The 25115-nt window shown below is 39.5% G+C and overlaps 1 protein-coding gene and 1 long non-coding RNA gene across 2 annotated transcripts in view; one reads left to right on the top strand and one right to left on the bottom strand.

The window, feature by feature from the left end:
- The window catches only part of LOC129560849 (uncharacterized), a 26327-nt gene extending 13972 nt beyond the window's left edge, over nucleotides 1–12355 (top strand). The window contains exon 4 of the long non-coding RNA XR_008686866.2: nucleotides 11726–12355. This is a non-coding gene — a long non-coding RNA (uncharacterized LOC129560849). The remainder of the gene's footprint in view (nucleotides 1–11725) is intronic.
- Nucleotides 4016–25115, bottom strand: GPRC6A (G protein-coupled receptor class C group 6 member A). The gene is given in 14 exon segments (XM_088840589.1): nucleotides 4016–4364; nucleotides 4366–4943; nucleotides 4945–5012; nucleotides 5015–5104; nucleotides 5921–6044; nucleotides 9123–9205; nucleotides 9208–9294; nucleotides 10024–10063; nucleotides 17868–18007; nucleotides 18010–18172; nucleotides 21093–21396; nucleotides 24934–24967; nucleotides 24970–25088; nucleotides 25090–25115. Coding segments are annotated over 14 exon segments (2205 nt in total).

The following is a 25115-nucleotide window of genomic DNA, read 5'->3' as shown; positions in this document are numbered from 1 at the left end:
GTACTGGAACAAACTTGTTAAAGGTTGATCTGTAATGATGTATTCTGTGTATCAGAAGGGGAATCTTGGGGTAGGTAACTAGCATGGAATTTTCCAACAAGAGAGAGATAAAGTCATAATGGCTTAAATTGTGATGACGACAATAGTAATAGCAGAGAGGAAAAGGCAGTTGAAAGAGCTCTTTCTAAAGAAGAATTAACTGCTCACTGCAAAATGATGAAAACACTAGAATGTAAACTCCTCAAGAGGTGAGAACTTGTTTGTCTTTTATCATTTCTATATTCCCCTTGCATAGAATGGTATGCCTGTGTATAGTAAAACATTTGATAAATGTTAGTAGAATAAATTAGAATAAAAACAGATGAATGCAGTAAAATGTAATATGTGCTTTGACAGAAGCAGAAAGAAAGCCTTGGTAGAAGAGGAGATGGTTGAATTGTGTCTGATGGACCTGTGAGGAGGACAGCAGGGTCTGGAGAGGACATTAAGGCAGGGGGAAGAGGTGGGCTCTGAGGTGTGGGAACACACAATCTCCAGCAGTTGGCCATTTCCCAGGGGTGAGGCACTAGGCGTTATCTACATGCTGGAGCTGGACTTGTGGAATTTGAGCATCTGGACAAGGAGTTTTGACTAACTGCAGGTTTAAAAACAAATGAGTAAAGCAAAGAGGATTTTAATATAGAAATATGTGTATCAGAAATGACTGGAAGGTTTAGTGAGTCCTTCTCTATGTTTAGAATAAAACATTGAGAGACCAGAGTCCATTTGAAGCCTATTACAATAATCGATGTAAGAAGTGATGAAGGCCTAGGTTAAGGAACTAAAGACAGGGGTACAGATCTTGGCAAGATTTTGAGAAAATGCAGGAATTAGAAAATAAAAGACAGGAACTTCCCTGTCTGTGCTGTCCAGTAGTTAAGACTTTGCCTTCTGGTGGCTCCGACAGTAAAGAATCTGCCTACAATGCAGGAGACCTGGGTTCGATCCCTGAGCCAGGAAGATTCCCCTGGAGAAGGGAATGGCAACCCACTCCTGTATTCTCGCCTGTGAATTCCATGGACAGAGCAGCCTGGTGGGTCACAGTCCGTGGGCGGGCAATGAGTCGGGCACAACTGAGCAGTTAACACTTACTTACTTACTTCCAATGCAGGGTGTGTGGGTTCATTCCCTGGTCGTGGAAATAATATTCCCACCTGCTTCACAGCCAAAAACCAAAACATAAAACAGAAATGATATTGTAACAAATTCAATAAAGACTTAAGAAAATATAGATGATGAATTAAAAATGGAGAAGAATGAAGGAAATAGTGAAGTTAAAGGTGGCTAGGATGAATTCCAGGGTTCCACCTAGTCCAGTGGTAGTACAGCTGGAAATGGAAAACAGAAGGAGGAGGAGTTAGGAGAAGGAAATAATGGAATAAATTTTAGGCATACTGACTTTGAAGTGTTAGAGTGACAAACAGGTAGTTTGATTAGAGAATGACCTGGACCAGAGAGTTTGGCGAGTTATCTGCATCAAAGTTAAGACATGAAGATGGGATAATATTGTAGTGAGAGAGGGTGCTGAAAGAAGCGAGATTCATACTGAGGGAGGAACTCTGGGGAATAACCACATTTAGAGTCAAAAGGAGGAAGACATATCAGCAATGGAGACCAAATCTGAATGGTCAGGGATGTCAGAGTAGAACCAAAAGAGCCTTTGCATTATTAGATTGAGGAATAATTGAAAGCTTTAAAAAATCTATGGTGGTAATGAAGAAAGAATTTCAAGTAGGAGGAATTATACCACAAATGCCATTAAGATTCAAAGGAGATGACTGTTGAATTTGATAGATTAAAAAGCCTCATTTTTCTGAGATCTTTTTTGCAGAGTGGTGCAACTAGAAGCCATATTTTAGTGGTCTCGGAGTTAATGGGTCACAAGTCATTTATGACACTATTCCCTCAAGCATTCATTTAGGAAAAGGAGGGATATATTATTTTGTACATTTATCTATTTCATAAGGATGGAAATGATGTGAACATGTATCCAAATCCTTATCACCAGCCTGACCTATTCCCTGAGCTCAGAGTCTTATATCCATGTAAATGCCTGTTACATCTTGAGATGACTCCAGGCACCTCCAGTATTAGACTGCAGGCAAGTCCAATATTCTTCATTTACTTTAAACTAGTCTTTCTCCTGTATTCTATGCCACCCTTCAATGAACCAAGCTAGAAGCCTATTACCTTAACCTTCAACAACTGCTCCAAAATAAATTCCTACCTCCTGTGTAGCTTGAATACACACACACACACACACACCACATCCTTCTTTCTGGTCCCTGGCATAGATCTTAATCCTCTGTTAACTAGACTCCATCCATCACCTTGTGTCAGAGTGATCTGACTCTTTTTGCATACTTTTTTTCTATTGTGATAAAATATATATAACATAAATTTGAGCTTCCCTGGAGGCTCAATCAGTAAGGAATCTGCCTGCAATCCAGGAGAGCCAGGTTCAAGTCCTGGGTTGGGAAGCTCCCCTGGAGAAGGAAATGGCAACCCACTCAAGTAATTTTTCCTGGAGAATTCCAAGGACAGAGGAACCTGTCAGGCTACAGTCCATGGGGTCACAAAGAGTCACACACAACTTAGTGACTAAGCCACCAACATAAATTTACTGTTTTGACAATTTTAAGTACACTATTCAGTGGCATGAAGTACATTCAAATCGCTAGAACAGGACTTTGAACCTTTTATCTTTCTTTGATGGTCACCTTCTACCCACAAGATAAAGACCTAAGGTTTTCATAAAAGAACTCTGGTCTGTGACATTCATTTATAATTTCATCTTTACATATGGCTGAAGACTTCTCTCTAGTCATACAAAATGACTGTCCTTCCCTGGGTTCGTACTCTTGATACATTTTCTGCTGCTGTTTTCTCCCTTTATCTGGAACAGCTTTCTGTACTTTCTTTGATTAGCCATGACTCTTATTCATTTCTCAGGACTTCACCTAAATATCACATTCTTTATTTAACCTTCTTTAAAACCCTCCCATTATTCCCCCGGTGGCAAAGTGCTACTTCACTATGTGATTATAATGCCCTACTCACAATACAACCATCGATCACAACTGCTCTGAATTGATTGATGCTTTCAAAAAGACTCTTGAGTCCCTTGGATGCAAGGAGTTTAAACCAGTCAGTCTTAAAGGAACTGAACTCTGATTATTCATTGGAAGACATGCTGAAGCTGAAGGTCTAATACTTTGGCCTCCTGATCCAAAGAGCCTATTCATTAGAAAAGACCCTGATGCTGGGAAAGATTGAAGGCAGGAAGAGAAGGGGTCGACAGAGGACAAGATGGTTGGATGGCATCACCGACTCAATGAACATGAGTTTGAGGAAGCTCCAGGAGATGGTGAAGGACAGGGAAGCCTGGCATGATGCAGTCCATGGGGTCACAAAGAGTCAGATACAACTGAGTGACTGAACAATGATTTTTGTGACTGTTTTCCCCAGGATTTTGAGCTCTTTAAAGTCAGAAATGATGCCTCAATCCTTTTTGTACCTTTGTATTTAGCATATCACCTGAACATGGTAAGTGCTCAACTTCTTGTTTAATTGACCTTAATTGATCAACTGCCTGTTCAGCAGACAAGGCTAGAAGGTAAAGATGCTCAAGAGAGGAGGAGAACCCTACAAAGAGGTTTGAGAAGAGGTTATAGAGAATGGAATAAGGATGATGCATTACCGGTTGATTTTGTTAGAAAAGATACCTTTGACTCTGTGCCTAAAAGGAAGGAGATAAAGATGGAGGCTGATGGGGGTGGTTAAGGAATGAATGGAGTTTCAGGCTGAGGGCTCTATTTTCTTTGTTACACAGGTGGTTGAACAGGGGGAAATTTGGTGTAGGTAGTAGCAGTGAAGAAACATGGTGTACATTTGTTCAGGAAGTAAATGCACATCTTAAATGCGAAGACCCTAGAAAACATTTCGTTCTGAAATGTACCATGTTTTAAGGACACATTCATATACTTGAGATTATTTTTCGAGGCAAAGCTTTAGATCTGCACATAGCATTTTCTCTGCATATGTGTGCAAAGCCTTGTACCTGAAGATCACTGCTTTTCTGCTGGACTGCAGACCCACCAGCAGAGCTGGGGTTGGTTATTGTGACGTTGGTGTGGCTCATGACAAGGCTGCCTGTGCTGTGGGAACAGTAACTGTAAATCATCTTGAGAAAGACAGATTTTGTGTTAGTCTCTTGCTTAAAAAGTATAACATAGCATTTGGGGAAGAACATGCAACATAGGATCCCGTAGTTAGATATTAAAATAACGATGATCTCCACAACCAGCAAATATTTGCCAAATGTGGTAGAAGGGGATGAAGGTGATCCAAGCTATGAAGTAAATGAGCATGCCAAATGTTATGAATTTGGCCTCATTGTAATTCTCAGGTAATTTCCTGCCTTTGAAGGCACAAATGAAGCACATGAAGGCCAGGATGGCAGTATAACCCAGCATGGAGCCAAATGCAAGAATGGACCCCTCCGCACATTCAAAGATACTGACTCTGGGCAAGGAGACATTCTCTCCCACAGCAGGGGCTGCAAAGATGAGCTGGAGGGTGCAAATAACAACCTGGATGCCTGTGTGAGTGAAAATCATGGGGATGGGTTTATAGAAGCACTTCAGGAAGTTCTGCAGCTTGGGATCAAAGCTGAAGGCCAGCAGAATTTTCAGGGACTTCATCAGAATATAGGAGATGCAGAGAGTAAAGCTCATGCCAAATAGTGTCTGCCTGGTTTTACACGTGAAGCTTTGTGGTTCTCTAATGAAAAAGCCTGTGCCGGCAAAGTTGAGGAAATGACAGAAGAGGATTACGTAGCAGACCATCAATTCCCCGGATGATTTCACAATGGGTGTGTTCAGGTTTCTTGTAAATATTATGCCATATAGCCAGAACAAACAGGATTCCCAGCAGAGAGAGGGCCAGGAGCAAGATAGCCAAGGAGTCATTGAGTCAAGGTACTCCATTTCCTTTTCAAAGCACATTGTGCTCCCTACAGGGGCCCAGTGAGTTTCGTTGTTGCATAAAAGGCAATGATCCGTATCTAAAAGACACAGCAGATTTGGTTACATTGCAAATATTTAAACCAGGTGATTGTCCACAGTGCTACAAATGAGACTCCTCAGTGAGAGTTCTGACTGGAAAATGGATATAGATAATTGTCACATTGGTTACTTATTAAAATAAAACACCACATGACCCAGGAAGGTGAAAAGAAAGGGTGACAGTGAGGGAACAGGAAGAGTGGAAGAGAAAAAAAGAAAAAGAGAAAAATTCATCTGGGCTATGAGTCTTTAGAAAATTAATATACTCAAGATAGATGCTAGCCTCTATGAACTTGCTATGATAGATGGCAGCTCAGGGACTGTCAAGAATAAGAGCTTTGGTACCAGACCTACTTCAAGCCATTTCTCTATCCTTTATGGGTCCTGTAATCTTGGCTGATTGAACTAGTGCCTCTTGGTAGGAATAACGAGATCTCTAGGGTATGTACACCTCTGGGTTTTCATCATGCTCAGTTTAGTTAATTCAGCATTTATTTATCTATAGTTATTGTGCCTTAGTTACAAATCAGACACATGTGTGTGGGATACATAGACAAAAATTGGCAGAGAACTTGCATTATTTTAAGAGTTGCTAGCAGAAGAAGTCTAGTAGAGGAACAACATCTTCCCTTGGAAGTGAAGCTACTTTTACATCTGTTAGGTATTGAGTGTTCATCTGCTTCAGAAACATAAGACACTATTTATTTTTTGACGTGAAAAAAATAAACCAAATAAAATTCATGTTAAAAAATCAGCTTAAAGAGAAATGGTTCAGGTGTATCACTATGCATGTTGTAGGGAGTGTAATTAATTACCTGTCTGATTACTATAGTGATTTTCAGGACAGGTCACACATTCATAGCAGCAAGTATGTTGACTTTTTGTGGTTTTCTTCATTTGCCCAGGGCTGCATTCCTTGGAGAATTTAGATTGAATTTTCTGCAAAGTGAAAAGAAATTCCAAATAAGTTTTTAAAAAGATTTATCCTAACTGTAATATCTCTGATTTAATTTAAAGATTTATTTACAAAATAGTATTTTGGTCTGTTTTTCTTCATAGTGTAAAAGAATTATTTTGTCATCTGGAGGAATTTCAACAACTTTAAAAAATAGAAAGTACTTCAGATAGTGAAACTGCTCAGGAAGAATACAGATTTTGTCACATTAATAACTTTTGTAAGCAAATAAGGAAATTAACTCTTTCAAAAATTCACTGCTGCTGCTGCTGCTGCTAAGTCGCTTCAGTCGTGTCCGACTCTGTGCAACCCCATAGACGGCAGCCCACCAGGCTCCCCCGTCCCTGGGATTCTCCAGGCAAGAACACTGGAGTGGGTTGCCATTTCCTTCTCCAATGCATGAAAGTGAAAAGTGAAAAGTGAAGTCGGTCAGTCGTGTCCGACCCTTAGCGACCCCATGGACTGCAGCCCACCAGGCTCCTCCATCCATGGGAGTTTCCAGGCAAGAGCACTAGCAGACATAAAAATGTGTAGTGGTGGAACTAATGGAGGAAATGATGTTTTGGAAATTTTCAATCCTGTGCTAGATAAAGAGTTCAACTATATAAGAATCACTGGACTTTTATATACTTTAGATGAAGGTTATTAATCATGGCGTCCAAAGAGCATGCCCGGTCTAATCTTGAAAAACAAAATAATGGAAAAATTATAATTTAAAACCATTAAAGTATTAGTTAAAAAGATAACCCTTGATATATAAATAAAATTTAATATTTAATTCATCTTGAGAATTTCAGATTTAATTCTGCATGTCATGATGTGAGTCACATATACTATTCTACTTTTATGGAACCATCTCTTTTCAATATAGCTAGTAACTCTTTGCATTTCAGCTGTTTTGTTTTTTCTTTTCCATTCCTAATCCCTTTCTCATGGCACATCTTGTGAGATAATTTTTTTTTTTTGTCTCAGTCTTACCCTTGGGAAGTCAAAGCTGAACAAGTAAATGAGACTTTCTCTAGAGTGTCTTAACAGCTATTCCTCGCCTGGAAAATGAAGCCCTTAGCTAACTAGTCTTTTCTTTGGGACATGAAAATGATCTGAGTGAGAGAGAAAAGTAGCCAAGGTTAGTAGCTCTGCGTTCACAGATGCTGGCTTTCTTGTCTTCACTACAGCTATGTCTGATCTGGGTTTTCAGCAGGCAGGATATCTGCCCTGTGGATTCCCCAGGGAAAACTTAGTCCAGAGTATCCACACTCCTAAAGGATGCTCAGAAGACACAAAAGGATTGAACTATGAGATAAAGCTGAACATCATTACGGGGATAAAAGTGAAACGTTTCTTCCCAGCTATACAGTTTCTTTCTCTCTCCCCACATAAAAGATAGCAATAAGAAAATGAGTCTGGGTGTGGGTGACTGGAGCTTGGATCAGGGTGGTGGTAGCAATGGAGTAGAGGACAAAAGTGTAGACTGTGGATTTTGAAAGTGTAGCCTAGAATGGCTGTGAAGTGTGACAGATAGAGAAGTGACAAGGATCCCAGTAGGATTGTTTCATAAGCAGCTAGGAGAAATGAGTTACCATTTATTGGGATGGAGGTAGGTTTTGGAGGTCAGTCTTTTCAGTTAAGATGAAAAACTATTAGACACCCAGGTAGAGATGTCAGATAGATAGTTGTATATTTACTTGAGCTGAAATTCAGAAGATAAAAATGTGGGAGTCACCTGCCTTCTATATAATGACATTGTTTCAGTGCGTGGATGAGATCACTAAGGAAAAGTGCAGACAGAAAAGAAGAGTAGGAAACTTCTCTGGTGGTCCAGTGGTTAAGACTCTGCACTTTCAGTTTATAGGGCACAGGTTTGGGCCCTGATCTGGGAACTAAGATCCCACATGCCACAGGGTGTAGCCAAAATAAAAAAAAAAAAAATTTAAAAAGGAGCAGTTCTGAGTTCTGGGTCCACCAATATTCAGAGGGAGCAGGAATAGTAAGGAAAGGGCAAAGGAGACTGAGAAGTTGTGGCCAGAAACAGAAGAAGAAAACCCAGGGAGTGTGCTGCCATGGAAGCAAATAAAGAAAGTGTTTCATGGAGGGGAGAATAATTAGTCAGTAAGCGAAGTAAGATGATGTTTGTTTTTATTAACCAGAGAGAAAAAATTTTGATGGACTGAAAAGAATTCAAAAGAATTATGGGAGGAGAGAAATTGAGGCCAGTGAATTCAACTTTTTCAAGGAGTTTTGCCATAAAGGAAAATAGGAAAGGGCAGTATACGAAGGAGGAAGATGGGATCAGTAGAGTTCTTTGGATTTTTTTCTTAAGATGGAAGGAAGCACAACTTATTTGTATCACCATAACATAGAAGAGAAAATACTTGAGGATGCAGAAGAGAGTAGAGAATTGCCAGAGAAACATCTTTGAGCAAGTAAAAGGCGCTGGGATTTAGAGGAGCTGACCTTGGCTCAGAGCATGGACAGTCCATGCATAGTGCCAGATGGAAAGCAATGGCGCAGCACAGATGTGGTGGAGGCAGTCAATCCCTTTTGATTGTCTCAGTTTTGTTAGTCAAATAGGAAACAGGGTCCACTGAAAGTGAAGATGGGAAGGGTGTGCTGGAGTAGAAGGACAGAAAAGAAAGTATAAATAACCATCTAGGATGGTAGACAACTGAATGGGCTAGGATAATAGTCTGATTTCCCAACAGCATTTAGAACCTAATGGAAGTTAGAGGTCATGAATTTTAAGTGAGAACAGTTAGCAGAGTAGGTGGGGTTTTTTGTTTGTTTGTTTGTTTGTTTTTGCCAGGATCAGCTGTATTGGGTAGACAAAGTTTAATATAATCAGGATTATACTTTGCTCCAATGAATGATGAATAGATAGATGGGCAAGGAAACTGAGGGTGCATACAAGGCAGTAATATACAAGTTGACCATGGAATATAAGGAGGGATGTTGGGACCACTGAACAGGCAGCAGGGCCACTGAAGGGTCTGGTGGGGACAAGGACTTTTGCAGCTGAAGTATCAATTGATTTGAATGCTACAAAGCAGCCAATACAAAATGACCTTAAGATTCCTGTGCTCATTTTTTGTTTCTTGATTTGTGACAATGAAGACATCATTCTTCAGGTCATATTGTGCCATCTTGTGATAGTCATGTGGCCATTGATCTCCCTCCAGAGCACAACATTGTATCCAGTATTCATAGCTCCATGGGCATCAAAATGAAATGAACTTCCTCTATCCATGAATCAGAGAAGGCAATGGCAATCCACTCCAATACTCTTGCCTGGAAAATCCCATGGATGGAGGAGTCTGGTAGGCTGCAGTCCATTGGGTCGCTAAGAGTAGGACACAACTGAGTGACTTCACTTTCACTTTTCACTTTCATGCATTCAGTTCAGTTCAGTTCGGTTGCTCAGTCATGTCCGACTCTTTGTGACCCCATGAACCGCAGCACGCCAGGCCTCCCTGTCCATCACCAACTCCAAGAGTCCACCCGAACCCATGTCCATTGAGTCGATGATGCCATCCAACCATCTCATCCTCTGTCGTCCCCTTCTCCTCCTGCCCTCAATCTTTCCCAGCATCAGGGTCTCTTCCAATGAGTCAGCTCTTTGCATCAGGTGGCCAAAGTATTGGAGTTTCAGCTTCAACATGAGTCCTTCCAATGAACACCCAGGGCTGATCTCCTCTAGAATGGACTGGTTGGATCTCCTTGCAGTCCAAGGAACTGTCAAGAGTCTTCTCCAACACCACAGTTCAAATGCATCAATTCTTTGGCGCTCAGCTTTCTCTATAGTCCAACTCTCACATCCATATAGGACCACTGGAAACATTGGAGAAGGAAATGGCAACACACTCCAGTGTTCTTGCCTGGAGAATCCCAGGGACAGGGGAGACTGGTGGGCTTCCGTCTGTGGAGTTGCAGAGTCAGACATGACTGGAGCGACTTAGCAACAGCAGCAGCCCTCCATGAATGTGACATTTTTCAGTACAGCAAGAAACTATGAAAAATAAAAACAGAAATAAAGACTGATGGAAATATTTTAAGTGTATCCATTATCCCAATTATAACACTGCCTTGTAAGGAATATCACTTAAAAATTAGAAAAAAGGATATTCTGGATCAAGGAGTGTGAGAATTACTTGAGAACTAGTAGTTCTTAACTACTAAGCAACAATTTGAGAATTGTTGAGAATTTCTGATGTCTTGCTCTGTGAATTTGAGAAAGCAAGTTAATGTTTATGGAGGTAGATTCTCTTACTTACAGAACTGAAATCTGAGCACCTTTGTATATTCCACTTTGCATTTCAGAATGGGTCCTCTAGATCAGATGCCACTCTAATTCTGGTTCCAAATTTCATTAGTGGTGTGATCTTGACATTTACAACTTCTTTCTAGTCCTCAGTTGAGATAAATGTAACCTACAATACGTAATAGGATTGTTGTAAGAATTAAATGTAATTATTCCTAGGTGGCTGCAGCATAAGAAGTCTGCCTGCCAGTGCAGGAGATGTAAGAGATGCGGGTTCGATCCCTGGGTCGGGAAGATCCCCTGGAGAAGGAGATGGCAACCCACTCCAGTATTCTTGCCTGGAAAATCCCATGGACAGAGAAGCCTGGCAGGCTACAGTCCATAGGGTCGCAAAAGAGTTGGACACGACTGAGCAACTGAACACAGACACACATATATATGAACACTTTAGCCTAGCATCAGGAACAGATTAAGGGTTAATAAAGATTAGCTTAATACTTTTAAGTACCTAGAATTAGCTTACAGGGATGATGTGCAAATAAATGAAAATGCTTTGAGTCTATCAAGTGATGAAGTCACCTGACATTCATATGCTACTTTCTAATACTCCAATCTGTGATGCCCTTTTACTCCATAACAATCAGTGAAGCACACTTAGCAGGGATCATCTTCCTCTTTTCTCAGAGGAGGACCCCAGCCAAGGAGTGAAAGACCTTCTCTGAAGATACACATCTTGACTTTCATTATGGGGTCTTTCTGTTGCACCTAATGATATATTAGTTTAAATTCTCCTCACTATGTTTTTTTCTTCAAAGCCATAATCAAGGTGCCATTTGGAAGCAGGAAAATTCATCCTTTCCTTCTAGAGTCACACTCAGCCTGGGTCTTTGACCCAAGTCTCAGCCAGTGATCCAAGCCAGGAGTTGTCATGCTCACCAGCCCCAAAATGAAGGTTGAGGCGACAGAGCTGCAAACCCAGAGAAGTTTAGTAACAAACGCACCCTGTTCTTGGGTGCATCCCCATCTGAGAAGTTTAACTGGTGGACCTAATGTAACTTCTGGGCTTCCCAGATGTCTTCGTGGTAAAGAATCCACCTGCAAAGCAGGAGACTTGGGTTCATTCAGTCCCTGGGTCAGGAAGATCCCTTGAAGAAGGAAATGGCAACCGGCTCCATTCTTGTCTGAGAAATCCCATGGACAGAGGAATCAGGCAGGTTACAGTCCATGGGGTCACAGAAGTTTCGTACACAACTGAGCACAGAGTCACTGCTAGTGACCTCCCTCTGAGTCCATACTCATTTGGTGGGAGGTGGGGAATCTTATATCACCAATGGTTTTTAAGTCTGTTTCAGTAACAGACGGTATAGTAATTGTTGTTTAGCTGCTAAGTTGTGTCTTACTCTCTTGCAGCCCTATGGACTGTAGCCCGCCAAGCTCCTCTGTCCATGGAATTTCCCAGGCAAGAATACTGGAGTGGGTTGCCATTTCCTCCTCCAGATGATCTTCCCAACCCAGGAATCAAATCCATGTCTCCTGCATTGCAGGTGAATTCTTTACCACTGAATCACTGGGGAAGCCCCAGGGTATGATAAAGAGACCTCTAAATTCTATTTCCAATTTAGTTCAGAAGATGATTTTTTTAACCTGAGAAGAAAGAAATATAGCGAAAAATTACTCTTCTTATTACTTAGTTTGCACAGTGAGAACTTGTATGCAGTACAGCTAGAACAGAAAATGTTTTACTGACAAATGAGGCAGCCATTTTGAACTTGTGGTGCAGGAGAGAATACTAGACTGAGAAGAAGGAGAACATTTGAGTTCCGGCTCCACCATTATAATCATGGCTAAGCAAATACCATCACATCTGTACCTGTGATGCTTCTGTGGTTTTTTGTTGGGTACAGAATCTATGGAACAAGGCAGAAGTTATTCTACTTGAATAGAGTTATTCTTCCTCTGTTTTTTCTCAGTTAATCTTTTATGAATGTTTCCTTCCTTCAGTTTTTTCCCTCTTTGGCAAATACAATGTAAGAAAATCAAGTCGGGGATAAGGATAAGGGGAGGAGGGAAGTGGGAGGGGGGTTCGGAAGGGGGAACTCATGTACACCCGGGGCAGATTCATGTCAATGTATGGCAAAACCAACCAATATAATATTGTAAAATAATTAGCCTCCAATAAAAAAAAATTTTTTTAAATAAAAAAAAGAAAATCAAGTCGTATTTTAAGTGAATATATTAGTTACAATAGTCAGGTCAATGACCAAATATAACTTTAGCAAAATCTTTAAGCATGTGTATTGATTTTATTATATATCTTCGCAGACTTCTAGTTCTTTTAATTAATTCAAATTTAATTAGTATTACTTTAAAGAAGCAGAATATCAGATCTAACGGTGGAATTAACCAAAAAATCTTATTGCAGCCATTGCCTGGAAGAAAATATGGAGGGAACAAAAATAGGTAAAAATAATCTCAGCTTTCAGTGTTCCCAACTCTACCTGTGTATTGATTTTTCTTCCGTTCCTTCCTTAAGCAATATACACATGTAAGCCCTAGTATCTTAGTACTTTAGGGAGCAAATCCTCTTCCATTCTCTTGTTTGAACTATAATTTCCACCAGCTTCTATCCTGTATTTAATTAGGTTTTACAGGGTAAATTTCTGACACATATATGTTCCATATATAATGATAACATTGTATGATGTAAATAAAATGGCACAATTCCACATTTGTTCTTACAGGAAAGAGGATGGAAACAAAACAGTGCATTCATTACTTGTTAAATATTCTTTTGAATGTTTGCTCTGGATTAAATTCTGAACACTAATACTACAATTATTAAGCTGTTAAAGACTTCTTCCATCCATTATTTTTTTGTTTTTCATCAAGACTCTGACCCTCATGATAAGTTGACCCCAAAATATTTAGAGAGTAGGATTTGCATTCCCATGATTATATAATTCACCTCAGGATGGTGATGACCTATTTTTGAGAACACAAGGTCAGGAGGCCACTCCCATTAAGCTGCCGTGGTTGATGCTGTTTTCCATGTCCTCAGCCGCTCTGCTGTCCACTGCAACTCTGTAAGTGAGCTGTGCTCGTGAAAACAGATATCTATGTGAGTCAAGCAGAGACTTGCAGAGGAAGCACCCTTGCATCTCTGTCTGGTACCCAGTCTTTTACTTTTGTAAAGTTTTCCATGGTGTAGCAAAAGCACATGACTAACACTGGGAGAGTTTTTCTGCTGACTCTGTGGCAGCAGATCCTGATGGGCCCCAGATCCTTACAACTGAGGTCCCCCCCATCCCTAAACTGCTGCAAGTCTCAGTCACCAGTAACACCTCCTCTTGCCAGTTCTTTAGGATGAAGTGTAGTGAACATGAATCTGTGGATCTACCATAATATTTAAAGATTAGAGATGAGGTATGTTAATGCTTAGTTTGTGAAGTGAAGTGAAAGTCGCTCAGTTGTGCCCGACTCTTTACGACTCCATGGACTGTATAGTCCATGGAATTCTCCAGGCCAGAATACTGGAGTGGGTAGCCGTTCCCTTCTCCAGGGGATCTTCCCAACCCAGGGATCGAACCCAGGTCTCCCACATTGCAGGCGGATTCTTTACCAGCTGCGCCACAAGGGAAGCCCAAGAATACCGGAGTGGGTAGCCTATCCCTTCTCCAGCGGATCTTCCCGACCCAGGAATTGAACTGGGGTCTCCTGAATTGCAAGCAGATTCTTTACCAACTGAGCTGTGAGGGAAGCCCCAATGCTTAATTTAGTAAGCCTTAAAAATTATTAGTTATTATTGTCTTCATCACTTCACAATCTTTCCCTTCTAGTCCCAATGTCTCCTCTGACTTCCAGACCATTACACTTGAATGTCTTATAAGTTCTTCAAATTCACCGTGTCCAAAATGGAATGCTTAATATTTCTTCTCTCTACCAGACCTTCACTTTTCTCTGCATTTTCAACTCAATAAATGGCACCAGTTGCCAAAATTTAGAATCATTTGCAGCATCTTTGCTTTTCTCTGTCATTCTTTACATCCAATCTATCTCCAAAGACTCTCCATCTTTTTCTGAAATGTGTGTCGCTCCATCCTCATTGTCACATTCTTAGTACCTGTAGTACTTATACCTGAAGTATAAGGCATACTTATTGTATGCCTGGATTAACAAACTTTCTCTGTCTAGTCTTGTGTTCATCTAATCAATGCACATTGCAGTAGAAATACCATTTCTACAATGGTAGGTCACATCACTCTTCTGTCTAAAAATAGCTCTAATAGCTCCCCTTTGCTCTCTCAAGTTCAAACCTTTAAACATAGCTTGCAGACTTTGCATTGAAAGGATGGTCTTTGTACCAGCAATAATCAGAATCACCTGAGGTTGTTAGAAGTGCAGACTTTCAGGTCCCCTCACTGGAACTACTGAATTAGCATCAACATGATAATAAGATTACCAGGTAATTAACACTCGAGCAGAGTTTGAGATGCTCTGATTGTCAAGCCCTAATCATGGATGCTTCACTAACCCTCCACTCTGTAATTTCCACAAAAGACTCCAATTCTGTGGTGCTACTTTCTGATCCCTGAAGATGCCACGCTTTCTCTCTCTGTGACTTTGCTGGAGTGTTTCTGTCCTGCCTAGCACCCACTCATCTATCATATTCACCAGGGATGTCATGATCTCTGGAGAATATTCTCTGCCATGTTGTACTTATATGAAACATTGTAATGCATTATTCTGCACTGTAATCAGCTCCTTAATTCTTTGACTGTTTACTCCTCTAGACACAGGACTCCTTCAGAGAGAGAATTTCTCATTGCCCATATTATTTTCAAAATTCAACACCATGGCAGGAATACTGAGACATCCAATAAATATTTGGCAAATAATTGTGTGAATAGTAGTTTGACTCTTATACATTCTCTTGTCCCACATACATCACTCACTATCTTGTACCTGATCCAGAATAAAGGAAAACGAACAAGGAAACCATAATCACTATTCGGGACAAGGAGGTAATAGTCCTCACACACATCTGAGGAATGTAAAAAAAAATCTGTTGCAGTAAAACAAATATGATTGCACTTTCCCTGAATACTGCTCACAGATATCACCAAATGTGGAGCCAAAGTAAAGATTATCCTCGAATACTGTAGAAAAACTAACTCCTTTGAAGTTATTTGAATCTAAAATCACTCAGTATTATTTAAGTATTAGTGAATTTTTCCAGGGGACAAAATAATTTTGAGGAATATATCCTTGATTAGTGACACTTAATATTGCTGATCTTTTCAATTTAATATCTATATGGAAATTTCTTCCTAAAAAGACAATCGTTTGCATTATTGTATTTGTCCTATTGGATCTGGCAGGGACATGGCTCATGGTGATCAAAGGAGCAAGACACTCCTCCACTCCTCATTTCCAGGCTGTTTCTGTCTGTTTCTGGATTACCATGTCCCAGGGGATGAATAAAGAATGACCCCAGGCTCCCAGTGTTTAAATAAAACATTTTAGAAGAGTTGCTTCGATTATACTTTCTCAAGATCTTTCCTCAGAATGTTTGAGACTTATTCCTGATTTAAAATACTTTCCCAGAGGATAAGTAACTATTGCTATTTGTATTTCTTTTTTCTTATGAGTCTCTTTATAGCTCCTCCCCTTTATCCCATCTGTCTCTGATTGTCTGTTTTCTCTCCATTTCTAGCTCTCACCTCTCATTCTTAAAATTTCATCTGGTAGGTTTTATGATGTTGGTCCACTTAACGTATAGGTTTTTTTTTAAAAAAAAACCCAATCCATCATTAAAGTTTTTCACTACAAACAGTATGCTTTCAAATAGCTACCTTAAAATAACTAGACATATAAATGTGCATGTGTGTGTGTATAGTGATGTATATTTTAAAGAGACTTTTAATTAAAAATAAAAACCCCTAATCTCTAGTCTTACCTCTTCATTAGTTTTTTTTTCCTTGCATTTACAAAGTGAAAACTAATTGTAGTATGAGCAACTTAAAACACCCTCTGACCATCACATGATTCACCCAAATGTAAGCTGATCACCTCAAACCTTGGAGCTTGTGGTTGTGGGTGTTTAAAGTAAAAATGACACAAGTAGAAACAGCCATGGGCTGATTCAGCCCTGTTCTGATCACTTATGTGATCAGAAAAAACTGGATCTTATTCCCTTTTACGTTTCTCCCCTAACAAATTTAAAAGAACTAAATTTTTGGAACATGATTCTTCCTTAAGACAGACAAGTTTGAATGCTGAGAAATTTGTTTTTGATGAGTTAAATTTATCATATAAAGCAGCAGTTTGCTTTTAAATGCCTTGTTTATGGACATTTTAAAGACACAATGTATAATCTTCACTAAATAAGGCCACTCTAATTAGAGTTTCTACAAACTAATCGAAGAGAAGAAAGAAAAAGGCTTCTTTTATATAATTAGTGGTTCATTTAAACCTGAGATAACACAGGACTTGTTATGATTGACCTAATAACATTCTTTTGAAGAAGACTGGAGTCCTAGGAAGACTGCCCTAAGAAAGAGTCTTAACTGAAGGCGTTGGGCTGTAATCACCCAAAGGGTATGGAGTCAGAAGACACAGACTAGAGACTAGTAATTTTGCTTTAGTTTCCTTACCCACAATATTTAGCAATAATAAAAGGGATCATTAAACATGCCTGGTCTTGTGTTGTTAAGAGCATCAAAAGAGATAATTCGTATGAAATTTTGAAAAACTGCAAGATCAGATATAAATCCACAAGCTAAAGGAAAATAACACTATCAGCAGAATCTTCTTGGAAAATAAGAGAATACACCTTTGGCGGAAAAGAATAGAAGGTGAAGGTAAAATAACTCTGTTATGCTTAAGAACAAAGAATAATAGAAATGAAGGTTATTCAACACTGACAGTATCTACTTATAAAAGGAATAAAATTTAGAGCAGTTTATAGCAATATTGCAAATTAAAGGAAAGAAAGAAATGATGGTAGGGGAATTTTCTTGTATGTGTGAGTTACTGCCTCCCATGGTTGAAAGGCGGTGGGGTTCTGATAGTCTCAAGCTTGTCACAGATCCAGAATGGCATAACTAAGGGCCAGTACTGATAGCTGAATACTATGAACAAGTCCCAGTTCAGTGTAATCCCACAGGAAGTCAGTTCTCAGGAAGAAGTTCCTTTTTGTGTCCTTAGTGGCCAAAGTGCCCTGAGAATAGTTGGAGATTCATCGACTCAGATCACTGTCTTTAGCGTGTGCACAAGCAGATAAGAGCATAGCATATTCATTTAAGGGTTTGCTATTATCACTGGGAAACATGTACAGATTTTGAAGAAAGGAATGGAAAGAGGACACATTCCCTCTTCTAAAGGTAAACCCCACAACTTTGCCAATCCTTTTAACATCAGGAATGGTAGCAATCTTGGTGGATGTTGACCAGCCTTAGCTAGCAATCCAGGTCTTATTTATATTCCTTTCAATGGCTTTACTTAAGAGATTGAAAACATGGAATTGACTCAGAAATACCACAATGACATTAACCTCGGCTTCTGCTGTGATTCTCTCAAATGTCTGATTGATCCTGACTTCAATGATATTATCTGAGAGGAAGGCTGGGAGAGCTTCTCTGAAGGCTATGCACACATAATTTGCTGCCGTTTGAACTGCAAAAGTGTTGAGATTCCTTAGTCATCATCTGTGGTTAGGATGCCAATCCAATTCAGTCCAGATTTCTAATTCAGGTGGGCCATTGCTTTAGTTTAGTAGAAGTCACTGGGCACTTTCCATAAAAATGAAGGAAAATGAATTTTGTCACTTAGGGTTTCTGCAGTAGATTCATAACTCACCTGGAAATGGACAGAATATTTTAGTTATGGTGTTGATGAGCTGCACGTGGCTTTTCATAATAGATGTTCTTCTCTTTGATTTCTGTGAGTTTCCATAAAGTTTTCTAAATTCTTTGATCCTTTCTATCCTTCCCCTTCATGATTTAGCTTAAATCATGATAGTTAGGACCTGATGATTGTTGAGTCATTGCATCTCACTTGTTTTGTCTGTGTATAGTATAAGCAAAGGTTCAGGCTCTATATTATAACTCTTTCTGCTGCTGCTGCTAAGTCGCTTCAGTTGTGTCCGACTCTGTGTGACCCCATAGACAGCAGCCCTCCAGGCTTCCCCGTCTCGGATTCTCCAGGCAAGAACACTGGAGTGGGTTGCCATTTCCTTCTCCAATGCATGAAAGGGAAAAGTGAAAAGTGAAGTCGCTCAGTCGTGTCCAACTCTTAGCGACCCCATGGACTGCAGCCTACCAGGCTCCTCCGCCCATGGGATTTTCCAGGCAAGAGTACTGGAGTGGGTTGCCATTGCCTTCTCCATAACTCTTTCTACATGCCTATATTTATTTATATCTATCTTATATCTCAGGTCAGAGCTACCAGTGGATATTATTTAAATACTTAGAAATAAATATGGGAAAATGCAACCAGTCAAATAAGCACCATAACTTTTGGGACTCCTTATTTGTTCAAAATTTGTATAAATGGCAACCTTGATGACTTTTATTCTAGATAAATCATCCAGACAAAGAATCATCTGTTCAGGGGTCAGCAAATTTTTTTCTGTAAAGGACCAAATATAAAATATTTTAAGCTTTGTTGATCACATATGGTCTCTGTCATATATTATGTTTGTATTTTTTTGTAACAACCTTTCAAAAAAATATGTAAAAATCGTTCTTAGCTTGAGAACTCAAGACCTTGAGAGCCACATGTGATCCGCAGGCTATATAGTTTTCTGACTCCTAATCCACTCAAATGAGCAGTAGCATTTTGGAAAATCTCCCTACTGTGTGCAAAGTTTTGCCTAAATTACAGCTTTGTTGATTTTATTCTAGGGAAAGTGATTACCTTCCACAGCTGCCATTGCACCATGCCACTTGCTCAGTGAATTTTTTTTTCTTTTCTTTTTTACTATTTATAGCAGCTACTGGTATGCAAGGAAAGATAATACACTTTAAAGTCAAACAAACTGTTAGAATCCTGACTGCAATAAATTTGACAAAGTTAGTTAACATTTCTTTCCCTGTGAAATGACAGGATTCTTGTGAAGACTGAAGGAGAAAATGTAAACGATTTAATTGGCACACAGTGTACATTCATTCATTAAATCTTAATTGCCTCAGGAGACATTGCTATGCTCACCTTCACTCTGCTACCTGGGCTTCTGTAAAATCTGTGTTACCATGGAGAGTCCTCTCTTCTATTGTGCTATCATGGAATTTACATTTTTACATTAAACATTCATTGTTAAAAATATTCTACTTTTCTTACTTGTCACCTAACTAGTTTTATGCATAGTCTAGAAATTTTCGGCCAAAGCCTTATCTGTGAGATATTTGGGGGAATAGTTCTTTTTTATTTTTTTAATTTAAACTTTTCATTATCGACGTTACTAGGCTACAATACGATGGAACTCTCAGAGTCTTACAAGGATATACACACTTATTTAGTCTGGCTCCAGAAAGTTATATAATTTGAATTCTTACACATGTTTATTATATTATTCATATATATTTTTATCTGTTCACTTCTATCAGATGGTTACTTCTTGATAATCTGACCATAAGCATTGTCTAACTTATGGCTTCTTCCTTGGGCTTAGAAAGCAGTGATCTACTGAGTTATAGAGTGATGTCATATGAAGGTTGCTGCTAAGTCACTTCAGTCGTGTCCGACTCTGTGCGACCCCATAGACGGAAGCCCACCAGGCTCCCCCATCCCTGGGATTCTCCAGGCAAGAACACTGGAGTGGGTTGCCATTTCCTTCTCCAAAGTGTGAAAGTGAAAAGTGAAAATGAAGTCACTCAGTCGTGTCCGACCCGTAGCGACCCCACAGACTACAGCCAACCAGGCTCCTCCATCCATGGGATTTTCTCGGCAAGAGTACTGGAGTGGCTTGCCATTGCCTTCTCCGCATATGAAGGTTAGTTAGTTCAAAATTAAAGTCAGGGGTACTTGTTTGAGTAATGCACAGGAACTTAGTGCAGGGCTCTCAAACACGTGCTTTGGTCTTTCAGAGACCATGTTGCTTACTTCCTGGTAAGGGCTTACGTTATCAGAAGCTCAGTAATTCCACAGTCTCTGCTCAAAGCCCTTCCACAATACTCAGAATGAAATACCAAGCACACCATAGCTTACAGGATGCTACATGGCCCGCCCCTACACACCTCTGTGAATGCATCTCTTACTCTGTACCTCTCTGCTCAGGCCTATCTAGCCCCGTTGATCTTTTGTTTTCCTTTGGACATTTATCTTTGCACTTAATGTTTTCTCAGCCTAGATACTTTCCGCTCCTCCCCCATCTTCTCTTGGCTGTCTCTTCTCATTCAAGTTTCAGGCTAATCATCGTTTCCTTGAGAGTATCCTTGACTTCTGGGCCCCTTTACCTCTCACTTCCTTTTCAGTTTTCTTCATGGCATCTAACTGATGGAACTTTAGAAACAAGGCAGTTGAGTTGTTTAGAGGCATGTGTCTTATCTAAATCATGCTAAAAACTGTCAGAAACTAGACCTGACAGATTGAGGGGTGACTACTCCTTAGTGCTTTGATCACTATACTATCCATATTAGGGCACATCCTTTATTTTTTTCTGAAGAGAAAGAAAAGTTAAAGTAGAGGAATCTCCCCAACTAGTTTCATAGATTACCCTGATCGGTTCAGGATGAAGAATATGATCACACCCACCCAATGGTGGTAGAACAAAACCCACCTGTGGCATGAGCTGTAAACTCAACATCCAGGAGACAGCCATGGTTATTTCTGAATAGCCAGCACCAATGACAGCCTTAACCCTTGGCATGTAGTTGGAATAGTTGCACTTAAACTCCACGATTTCTCTGGAGCTGTTGAACTTAGAAACACATCTCAGAGCAGCTGCCGTTGCCACTGTGATGTCTGTACATGTGTCATAGATTTCGTACCCTAGTTTGACTCCAGACAATAGTGTTGAATTATTGATCATCTCAATGCTGTGTATCATGGCAAGAGTTTGAAGAAAAGTTGATATTTCAAAGCTATTGAGAAACAAGTGTTTTTGAAATTAGAACATAGCTCTTCTTCAGACATGATAATATCCAATTTTATCCTAATTTCTGCCTTATGATGGACAATTCCTGAATCCATGAAGTTTACCTCTAAGAGAATCTAAACTTTATTTTAAAAAAGGTTTTGATGGAAACCTTTCTCAAGAGTATTTAGTGGGACTACCCTGGTAGTCCAGTGTTTCCAATGCTGCATGGTACAGCCAAAAAAAATTTTTTTAATGTATATGGGAACCCACAGCTTCTTGAATGGAGTCTGTGTAACAGGAGTTAACCTTTTCTTGATTATTCAGGATGATTTTGAGTACTCAATTTAGTATTCTACAGTATGAAAATGTATCTGATATCTGTTCCTTTTTGTAGTTAGATGTCAGCATTTTATTGCTGTTCAAGAATCTGCTCTTATAGACTCACTTCCCCATTTTTTAGCTTTGTGATGCTAAGCTATTGTGGTTGGAAAACAGATGAATAAGAGTCTTAAGAATTACTTACAAAACAGGCTCTGGGTAAAAGCCCAGTAGCTTTCTCCTAGACAATGTGCAATATTTTAGTTACGAGGCATGGGTATTTCCTCATTTAGTGGGATTTTTCCAGTTGACTTCGGGACTTGTAATTATTCCAGAGCACTGAATTATTTGATTACTGACATACTGTTACGTTTACTTCACCCACCACTATATATAAAAGGTTATAAACAGTGCCTAATATATAGTAAAAATTCAAGAAATATTTTTTGAATTAATAAAAGGGGATTTTTTTCAGGGTTTTGATATTTTCAAGTTTATTTTAATTCATTTAGTTAACATAAATTATATTTGGATAACGCTGTTTGTCACTGCAGCTATCTAAATGTGAAGTTTGGCAATGAGCTTTAAGTTTTTAACTTAAAGAAAGATACGAGAAAGAGAGAGGTTAAAGTAATGAGTTGTCTGGCAAATAAAACGCATAATATTTTCAGAGTCCCCTACATGTTAGCTCCATGGGAGTCTGAATCTCTTTTGTTCACCTTAGTCTCACCCATGCCTAGAATAGGGCCGAGGTAACTTATATGCAGAGTACATCATGAGGAACGCTGGGCTGGAAGAAGCACAAGCTGGAATCAAGATTGCCAGGAGAAATATCAATAACCTCAGATATGCAGATGACACTACCCTTATGGCAGAAAGTGAAGAGGAACTAAAAAGCCTCTTGATGAAAGTGAAAGAGGAGAGTGAAAAAGTTGGCTTAAAGCTCAACATTCAGAAAACTAAGATCATGTCATCTGGTCCCATCACTTCATGGGAAATAGATGGGGAAACAGTGGAAGCAGTATCAGACTTTATTTTGGGGGCTCCAAAATCACTGTGGATGCTGATTGCTGCCATGAAATTAAAAGACGCTTACTCCTTGGAAGGAACGTTATGACCAACCTAGATAGCATATTAAAAAGCAGAGACATTACGTTGCCAGCAAAGGTCCGTCTAGTCAAGGCTATGGTTTTTCCAGTGGTCATGTATGAATGTGAGAGCTGGACTGTGAAGAAAGCTGATCGCCGAAGAATTGATGCTTTTGAACTGTGGTGCTGGAGAAGACTCTTGAGAGTCCCTTGTACTGCAAGGAGATCCAACCAGTCCATTCTAAAGGAGATCAATCCTGGGTGTTCATTGGAAGGACTGATGCTAAAGTTGAAGCTCCAATACTTTGGCCACCTCATGCAACGGGTTGACTCACTGGAAAAGACTCTGATGCTGGGAGGGATTGGGGGCAGGAGGAGAAGGGGACGACAGAGAATGAGATGGCTGGATGGCATCACTGACTCGATGGACATGAGTTTGAGTGAACTCCAGGAGTTGGTGATGGACAGGGAGGCCTGGCGTGCTGTGATTCATGGGGTCAGAAAGAGTCAGACATTACTGAGCGACTTAACTGAACTGAATGTAGGCATTTAACAAGAGTTGTTCAGTGTTGAGTGAATACCATTTCTCTCAAGGAGTGACAATAAGACCAAAGGATGTTCAGTGACCTTTTTTTGGAATAAATTGTTTTAGCCAAGACAAACTTTTTTTTAAACATTTTCCATCCTTATTAGTTGGCCTATGATTGTGGCCTTAAATCTACAGTCATTCTCTGGTGCCAACTTAGTGCTCTGAAAAATCTTCATTAATGTTTTTTGCAGTGTTCACTGGTATACCTGATAATCAATGATTAAGATGACAGTAGATCAAAATGTCCAATTTCTGGGGAGAATGATAGGAAGGAATATTAAAGTGACATGGGAACACATTTTACCTGAAAGCATTCATATAGGACATGCTAAATACTTTTGATTTTTAAAAAATGGATAATTGCTGGGGGAAGGATGGAGGAAGGAATGGTTAGGAAGTTTGAGATGGACGTGTACACACTGCTATATTTTAAATGGATGAACAACAAGGACCTACTGTATAGCACATGGAACTCTGTTCAGTGTTACTTGGCAGCCTGGATGGGACAGGAGTTTGGGAGAGAATGCATACATGTATATGTATGACTGAGTCCCTTTGCTGTTCACCTGAAACTATCACAACATTGTTAACGGGCTATACCCCGATACAAAATAAAAAGCTTTTTAAAAAAAAAATGGCAATGAAAAGATGAGATTAAATTTGCATCCAAAAATATCAAGATAAAAAAATCAAGGTTTGAGAGTTAGCAGGAAGCACTGGAATCACACTGCCAGAGCAGCAGAAGCTGATGCCGCCTGCCTTTAAAAGTTATCCAGGCCCTTGTTTTATAGAAGAGAAAAATTATAAGCTGGAACTCAAAGAGTTTATATGATGTGCCTAAATCTACAAAATCACTTTGTCCCCAAACTGAAATTAGAATTCAAAAAGTCTGCGCTCCTTAAAGAAAGCTATCTTCAATATCCTCCATTCAGCTTAACTTTTCTATAATACACCATGACAAATGTCTGTTCCATAGTCCAGCTTTCACAATGTAAAAGGTTCACAAATGAACACTCTGAGTTGAAGTAGGGTCTTAATTTATTATGAAAGAATTAGATTATTTCAAGAATGAAATAAATACAGTGCTGACAAAAACATAAGCGTAGAGAAAAATTTTAAGTGCAGTCTATTTTGAAGAATTAAGATTCATGTTTGGAACAACCTGCATTTGTGGGTGATAAAAATATAAATGTGCTATAATGTGAGTGATAGAAATATAAATGTGCATGTAGTGGACAGGCTAATACTGTGTCTTCTCATTGGCTTTCTCGTGTATCTTCTGGGGTTATTCTTTTTAGGCAAAATCCAAATACATTAATGGTAAGCATTCATAGCTTCTGTACTTGGAGGCTGATTATACATGTAGTACTAATATATTTTTCTTTTAAGGAAGAGAATAGCAAGATGTAACTATATGCAACTTTAAAGATTATAAGTTTAAATTGTATTTAAAATGATTTAGATGTTAATACAAGTAAACATTTACATGCCCTAGTCTCACAGTACAAGTTTGAAATCTAAATGTGTACTCTGAGGCTTTACTCACCTGGCACACTTCTGGATTTCTGGCCTTCTGGGTATTCTTCTGAGGACAGCATTTTTTCATGAATGGCAAACAAACCTCCAATCATGATGTGTCCTGGAGAAGTGGCAGCCACAAAGTCATCAGGGGTCTGGCAAGGCTGAGAAGCAGCAAAAACGAGTAATCAGTACCATCAGTAGTGCCAT

Source organism: Moschus berezovskii, chromosome 10 (genome assembly GCF_049115385.1).
Source record: "Moschus berezovskii isolate FMDL1 chromosome 10, NW_MosBer_1.0, whole genome shotgun sequence".
Classification (NCBI taxonomy): Eukaryota; Metazoa; Chordata; class Mammalia; order Artiodactyla; family Moschidae; genus Moschus; species Moschus berezovskii.
Note: the sequence above shows the minus strand (reverse complement) of the source record. Positions and strands in the feature narration are given on the sequence as shown.